The sequence below is a fragment of the Gymnoscopelus microlampas genome, assembly GCF_963454915.1.
Source record: "Gymnoscopelus microlampas genome assembly, chromosome: 1".
NCBI lineage: Eukaryota > Metazoa > Chordata > Actinopteri > Myctophiformes > Myctophidae > Gymnoscopelus > Gymnoscopelus microlampas.
The window spans coordinates 7,836,786-7,844,884 of record NC_139962.1 but is presented as its reverse complement, the minus strand read 5'-3'; the positions used below and the strand labels follow the sequence as shown (position 1 = coordinate 7,844,884).

At 40.3% G+C, this 8,099-nt stretch overlaps 1 protein-coding gene across 1 annotated transcript; it reads left to right on the top strand.

Moving 5' to 3' along the window:
- Window positions 1-742: 742 nt before the first annotated feature.
- LOC311042606 (C-type lectin domain family 4 member M-like) lies at window positions 743-3,672 on the top strand (the record flags this gene model as incomplete). The annotated part of the gene is made up of 5 exons (XM_084053427.1): window positions 743-820; window positions 1,359-1,487; window positions 1,595-1,731; window positions 3,215-3,318; window positions 3,537-3,672. Exons 1-5 carry the CDS (start codon window positions 757-759, stop codon window positions 3,670-3,672), a joined length of 570 nt encoding a protein of 189 aa, XP_083909553.1. The 5' UTR covers window positions 743-756.
- Between the last annotated feature and the right edge of the window lie 4,427 nt (window positions 3,673-8,099).

Genomic DNA, 8,099 nt, shown 5'->3' with positions numbered 1-8,099 from the left:
AAAATGTTCACGATTTTTCAAACATAGCAGATCTACAAGCTTATAATGGTTAAAGTATTCCCGGTGTTAATGGGTTAATGTTGATGTTCACTAAAACTATACACATCAAATAAGGTGGTTGAAAACATTTACCACTTGCAACCCCAGCATCCTTATTCTAGGGGGTACAAATAGCTCTACAAGCTCACAGCACACATTGTGAGCTCGTACATCTGCTAATAATGGAAAAAAATATTTGCTGTATAGAAACAAATTGGTGGAAGTACAGTTGTAACTCAGGTCTGTTTTTCACTAAGAATGGAGGTGACCTCACTGCCTAATTTTTCTTTCTATATGTTCCAGTGGTGTACTGGTGCACTGTAGAGGCAGGGCAGGCGGTCGCCTGCCCAACTAAGGTCTCTCCTCCCCTAGAAAACCCAAATCACCCGAAAAGGTGTCATGACTCATGCGTGCTTAATGTCCTCAAAGTCATGCATCCAACAAGCTTTAACTGAGCAGATTGGACCTTCTGTTCCAGAGATAATGACCAAAACCGGTTTTCGATCGCCGATTTTCGATTGAGTTGAAAATTCTTTTTTGGGGTGTAATAGTGGGGGTGCAAAAAAAATCTCACCTGCTCTAAATTTAATTCCTGGGTACGCCACTGTGCACTGCGTGCATGTGCGCGTGTGTGTGCATGTGCGTGCATGATGTGCGCGTGCCTGCGTGCATGTGTGTGTGTGTGTGTGTGTCATAGGAAGGTACAGGACAGTTGGGATGGTTCTGGGATTGCTTTGTGGAGTTCAAGCTCTCCTCAACATCGGTCTCAGACTCTCTCTCTGTAAGTCAACTTTCATAACGTATGTTTTGCGTAATCTTTTATAGATCCACAATAATCCAAAGTGTTTTATTTTCTATACGTTAGCATATGATGCACATAACATTATATTAGTAGCTGTAGCAATACATTTAGTATAGTATAGCAACATAAGTTGTAGCAACATTGGTAGTTGGACAATAACCCCATGCATCCATTATTCTGGAGGGAACATTATAGCCAAAAAATGGCAGACCTACAAGCTCACAAAGTGACGTGTTGTATGCTTTGTGCCAATGGACCCCCACATTGATATGAATATGGATGTGGACCCCCTTTGAAAAGGTTTTGATTTGCAATTGGTGGTCAAATAGCGGAGCTACAAGCTTGTATATCTGCTGTTTTTGAATAGCCATGGTATATAATATGGTTGAGAAGGTCACATGAAAAAGTATGCGATCCTCTTAGTTTCAGGCTATACTGTGTACCACAACCTCATTAAGGAGATGCGAACAAAGCTGTGTGAACTCATCAGCTTGTTGTTGATTCTCTTTCTTTGCAGATTCCGATATGACTAAAGAGAAAGACAACCTGGTCAAAGACCTGGACGAGCTGCGGTCCAGCTTTGACCGGTTGCAGTCCAGATATAGCGCCCTGGTGGAACGAGATGACCTGAAGAGGAGGCTGTGTGGTCAGTGAGACATCATCCCTGTTTGACCTTCATCGTTATGTCATGTTGATCGTCATTATGTCATTACAGTGACAACAGTAACGTTATGTTGTTGTTGTTGTTGATAGAATCGTATGGATTCACGTTCGGGGATGGTGGTGTGTGTTATTACATCTCTACTGAGGAGAGAAACTGGACAGAGAGCAGACAATACTGTAGAGACAACCACTCAGACCTGCTGGTCATAAACAGCAAAGAAAAACAGGTATTGTGCGCGCGTGTGTGTGTGTGTGTGTGTGTGTGTGTGTGTGTGTGTGTGTGTGTGTGCGCGTGTGTGTGTGCGTGCGTGTGTCTCTGTGTCTGTGTGCTGCTATGTGTACATTAGTGGATGCTGTAGCCTGCTCCACTTTGTTAAGGCCTACTGTACAGACAGTACATTGCAACACACTCTCACTCCCCAAAAGGCATATTGTGACTTATTGGGACAAATATGACCATAGTCAAACGTTTGACTGGAAGGGCACTTCCGCCAGGAATGCGGAAATGCCCTTCTCAAAAAACTGTTAAAACCGCTAAAAAAACAAACAAACTGCCATACGAGCGAGTCGCCGTGCAGAGCGTTGGCGAAATCCGCTTCAGCCGACTCAGCACCGTTCGAGTTAACCCTTTGCCTGCCACTGACGAGTTTGACGGGTTTTTTACGATTCTACGTGCGTGTAATGAGGCGATTCCTGTGAGGACGGCAATCAAGGAAAATATTCCATGGTTTTTCAAAGGTTAATAAAATCACTCGGAATTGCTGGCAGTGGCTTAACATTTTTCTGAAAAACTGTGGCAGTTTAAGAGTTAATGTCCCGTTAGGGACATAATCCTAACTCATATCTCCTCTAGCCAACATGTGCCGTTTTTGCCCGTTTGCCGTCTTCGGAGTGAGACAGATTGATATGAGCCAGGTGCTCTGAGTTCAGCTCTCATTATTAAAAAATAACAGACTGATTCAGTGATTGACCAATCAGAATCAAGCATGCAACCAAGCCGTGTAATTAATTGTTATGTTGTTATTATATTACACAACTCAGACTCAGAGCACCTGGCTCATATCAATCTGCAATGCTTCATTTTTGCCATAGTGACAGCCATGTGTAATTAAACACACAATGTCATTTACAGCTAAACAGTGTGCTCACTACTGTTGAGAAATAGACAATGCAGTAACCAAATATTTATTCTATTCAAACAAAACTTCACGTTGTTTTCCGAGCCAACCACGTTCCTGGCATAAATGTATGGACTATTTAATAATTGTAAGCAATTAAATCCTTTTGAACTCAATCAAATTATTTTGTTGTTACTTTTGGGTCAATTTTTTAAATTTGTTTTACTAAGTAGCCATGTAATAAGCGGGATAATCAATGGGGAGCCGGTCATTATTGAGAAATAAACCCTGACAGGGTGATTTATCACCCCGAACGACCCGCTCCCCATTGATTATCCCTTGCATAACTAATGGCACATCTGCAGTGGTTGGAGGTGGTCTCCCTACTTTTCTTTAGACATTTTAGACCCTGTCAGGTAGGACACCCATGGGTGACAAGTAGCACTGCCTGTAGCTCTTAAGCCTAATATCTCCCCCATAGAGATGGGCAGATTAGGTTCCAATCTCGAATGTGAACAGTTACAATGACCTCTCTATGCCTGTAGAGGACAACAATGTATGGTTTAAGTAACCTTGCAGCTTTTCTGTCCAGGACTTTGTCCAGCGTTTAGACCGGACACTGTGGCTGGGTCTGACTGACAGATCGAGAGAAGGATCATTTCAGTGGGTGGATGGAACACCACTAACCTCACCAACGTAAGACTTTATCTCCACTCTTCTGTTCTTTGTTTTTATTACATTACAAACCTACCATGCTGGCACAAAGACAATTACGCTTGTTTTCTATTTAACTATCCAGTCAATATGTATCTCATCTATATTCTAGAATACCATTTGAGGTTATGATTAGAGAGAGATAAATCATCCTTGTGGAACCTATATTGTAATGGATTAAAATATTCGTACTTCTCCAGGTACTGGTACACCGGTCAGCCTGATGACCTTGACAATGAAGACTGCGTTGAGTTTTATAACAAGGCTGATAGAGGATGGAACGACAGGTCGTGTAATGAATACAACCACTGGATCTGTGAAAGAATTGTCTATTGAAATCACAATTTTACAATGTACTGTATAGCTGGTGTGTGTGTGTGTGTGTGTGTGGGGGGGGGGGGATTTTGCAAGGAAGAACCAACCAACCAACCAACCTTATCATAAAACATGCAGTGATGTGTCCGAAAACCTATGTATTTTGTATTCTCTCTCTCCCTTTTTGTTATTTCCTTAAAAAGAGAAAATAAAGAAGATGGAGGAGGGGGACTTCCCTCGCCTCCCTCCCCCTATCGTCTTCCTTTTCTCTTTTTATGGAAATAACAAAAATGACAGAGATTGCAAAAGTTATTATGCATCCATTTCCCACCATTTTACCACTGTTTGGTTTCATTTTATTTTCCATTTAACATTCGTATGAATATATCATGTGCTGCACTTCATTTTAGCTGTGTGTTCTTTTTTTAATACTGGACTGTTTGATTTGTTTTAGGTTTTTTTATGCTTGAATCTTAAATAAATTGTCAACACTTCACCCTGAGTGGATATTATAATAATGTAAATCTACAAAGTAACAATGGGAACTAAAAGAGGCGACAAAGAGCCAGCCAACTTCCACTGGATAGGTTGTTGCTCTCCAGCCTTGCTCTTGGTAAAACAAATGACATTTTCTGGTTCTCATTATCTCAAGCCCAGTATTGGAAGAGGTACAATCTTTTTTTTATGTAAGTAAAAGTATTAATACCACAAGGTAGAAATACTCTGTTACAAGTAAATGTCTAGTATTCAAAATGTACTTGCGTAAAAGTACAAAAGTGTTGGCATCAAAATATACTTCAAGTACTAAAAGTAAAAATACTCGTTAGGCAGAAGGTTTTCAGAATGTATAGAAATATTTTGAAAGATTTACAAGCTCACAGCGTGTCACATGGCGACGCGTTGTCAGGTAGCCGAAGTATATAAAGTTGTGTTGAAGTGGTGAAAGTATATATGTGTTGTAGTAATCAAACTCTGCAAAGTAAATGGAGCATTTATATAGCGCTTTTATCCAAAGCGCTTTACATAGATTGTGCATTACATTCACCCATTAACACACACATTCATACACCGATGGCGGAGGAAACCATGCAAGGCACCAACCTGCTCATCGGGAGCAACTAGGGTCAATTAGCAATTCAGTGTCTTACTCAAGGACACTTTGACACCTGAGATCGAACTGGGAACCTTTCGGCCGCTCTACCGGCCACTCTACCCCTGAGCCACTGCAGAGTAGTGGAGTAAAAGTACAATATTTGGTTCTGAGATGTAGTAGAGAAGTAGAAGTAAAAATTATTGAAAATTGGAAGTACTCCAGTAAAGAAAAAAATCACACCCAGTGTGAAGTGGGCGGTGTGTGGTCATCACAACATGACTCACTTAAAAAAAACAAAAATGTGTTTTTTCCATACTGTCCATACTGCTATTCATAGGGCTGCACATGTGTCATGTGTTTCGCTAGCCAATCACAGTCCTGAATTTGCAAAGTCAGCCAATCACATTACAGCTAGTGGTGATGACACTAGCTGTAATGTGATTGGCTGACTTTGCAAAAGTATAGATTTGCATTGACTGTGGAAGGGTTAGCGTTGTAGACTGCGTTGTAGACTATTGGCCAATCACGGTGCAGGATTGGTCAGTGTCCAAACCTCACTTATAGGGGGTGGTTACACCGCCCCAAAAATACCTCAAGATTGTGCTTTAAGTACAATACTTGAGTACATGTACTTAGTTACTTTACACCACTGTATAAGCCCCACTATAAGAGTTGGCCAGCAGTTCAAACCATGCGTGTTTGGTCCATTTTGGGTGTACTATGTCAGGAGCAGATCTCTATATGCCAGCTATAGCGGGGGCCTTGTAGACCGCTATAGTCTCGTAACATACGTATATAACCTTTAATAATGTGGACTCTCTGAGTGCTGCTGCTGCATGCTGTTCAAGTTCATTAACTATGCCTCTTCCCCTCCTTGTTATGAAGCTAGGAGCAAACTGCTGCCCCAGAAATAGAGGACTTTTAATCCATTAATGCCGGGAATACATCTGTGTCATTTTAAGATGTATTTTGGGCTATTCAAAAATAGCAGATATGCAAGCTCATAGCGCGGCACCGAGTGCCGCGCTATGAGCTTGTAGATCTGCTATTTTTTTGAAAAATCAAGAAACCTTTTTTGCAATTTGGACGATTCTACAAATGTCTTCTAAAGCCTAACTTTTTTTCTTTTTAAACTTATGTTGCTATAACATGTGGTCAAGGACTGCTCGTACGAGCTTGTAGATCTGCTATTTTTGAAAAATCGTGAAAATGTGTGCAAATCTTTGAATATATATATTTTTAAATATAGTTAAAACATTTTTAACTCAAATCTTTGCTTCTGGGGGGTCCCTGGAACAACATATTTTGATGGGGGTCCGCGGCCAAATACATATAATTTTGGGGGTCCTTGACATGAAAAAGATTGAGCACCACTGATATAGAAACAAATGTTTTTCAGAATACTGTTGAGATTTAGGAGACATGTAGAATCGGCTTCAGGTCTCAATGGGTTAATCTACTGCACCTGTGCCATTATTATTCCTGTGTGACATTGATGAAAATGCTGCGAGGATCGAAATGTTCCTCTGGGCTCTGGGTCGTTATGAACGTTCCTCTGCAGACCCGCCGGGTTCCGGCTGAACGAGACGACTCTGAGAGAACGTTATAGGTGTGGGTGGGCTGAGGTGCCATGCTGGAGGAACTTATATATTACCCACAAATCACCAGTGCTGGGAGAAAAGTAGGCCTATACTCAGATTTATTTTTAACCCATTTAAGGGTACTTTAATGACCAGCAGGCCGGTAGGCAGCGGTTCCGGTAGGAGACACAAAGGAGACTCTTTGTGTCTCCTACCGGAACCGCTACCGGTCATCAAATTATTGGCTTATAGGAATGCGACAAAAACTAAAAAATATATTCATGAATTCAAGTCTCCATGGGGTGACTAATCCATAGAACATTTTTTGCAAGGTGAACTATCCCTTTAAGACCTGAGGCCGATTCTACAAATGCCGATCTAAATCGATAGATCTCAAACATTTTTCGTGCCGCTGCCAAGGACCCCCAAAACGATATATTTTGTGCCAGCGACCGCCAGAAGAGTTTGTGTAAAAAAAAAAAAACATTTTCAAGATTTTCATTTTTTTCTAAAAAATAGCAGATGTACAAGCTTGCAGCGTGGCACGAAGTGGTACATTGTGAGCTTGTAGATCTGCTATTTGTTGAGAACCACCATTCTAAACCACTGTTCTAAATCCTAAGAGTTTTCTGGAAAAAAAAACGTATGTACTGTTACTGCCAAGGCAGAGTGCAGTAACTACGAAAACAAAAATCACTGAAAAATGGGTTTAAAAGTGATTCAACTGGTCAGCCAAATGAGATATTGGCATATAAGTGATATTACACTAATTGTAGATCTGTTCTTGAGGTAATTGTTTATCCCCCAACATCACAAAGGCTAATTTGACCTTTGGGCAACCCAAATAAGTAGGTGTGTCCAAAAACGTAGTTACTGCTCTTTGGCTTGGCAGCGCAGTGTACAGTATATAGATTTCTTGTAGACCTGATCAGAATGTTTTGAATGTGTGAAAACAATGTGAACATTTTTCACATTATAAAATAAAGTTTCCAGAACATTAGCTATGTATGTCTGATATAATATAATATAAGTAATATATATTCTAATAGTCTTAACAATATCATAAGTGTCCTGTTCTTACAGAAATAAGATGAATTAATAATACTGCTCCAATGTGACCCTGCCAGTGTTATCTTTGCTATATTTTTAGTTAGTGGGAATGTCATGAGGATTCTGTTCTATGTATAACATAGGGCTTCATTTATTCAGCTTATGTTTTGTAATAAAAATGTAAATCTAATTCAAGTAACTATGGAAACTAAAGTTTTTAAATAAGCTGTGTCTGCGTGAAGGCTGTGTGGGCGGGATAATGGAGGAGGAACTTATATCTATCTAACTAATAAAAACTAACTCAAACTTTAAACCACTTCAACCCCAGCATCCTGTATTCATTGTGGGGAAAGCTTTCGTAAGAAAATTGCTGATCGACAAGCTCGCAACACGTTGTTATTTTCAGCGAAAACTTTCCCCAAAATAACTGAAAATACACTAGTATTGAGCCCTGAGGGACTCCGGTCAACCATTCTAGGGTTTTCAAGTGGTTAAGAGAAAAAATAAAAACATAAAAAATAAACTAACCCGAAATAAACATGAATGTCAAAACTACAATAACCTTGTTAGGGAAAAAATAATTCCATCAGGCAATCGAGTTATGAACAACAGACACTACAGGTCTGCTGCCTGTGTGTAGAGACACACACAAAGACACACACACACACACACACACACACACACACACACACACACACACACACACACACACACACACACACACA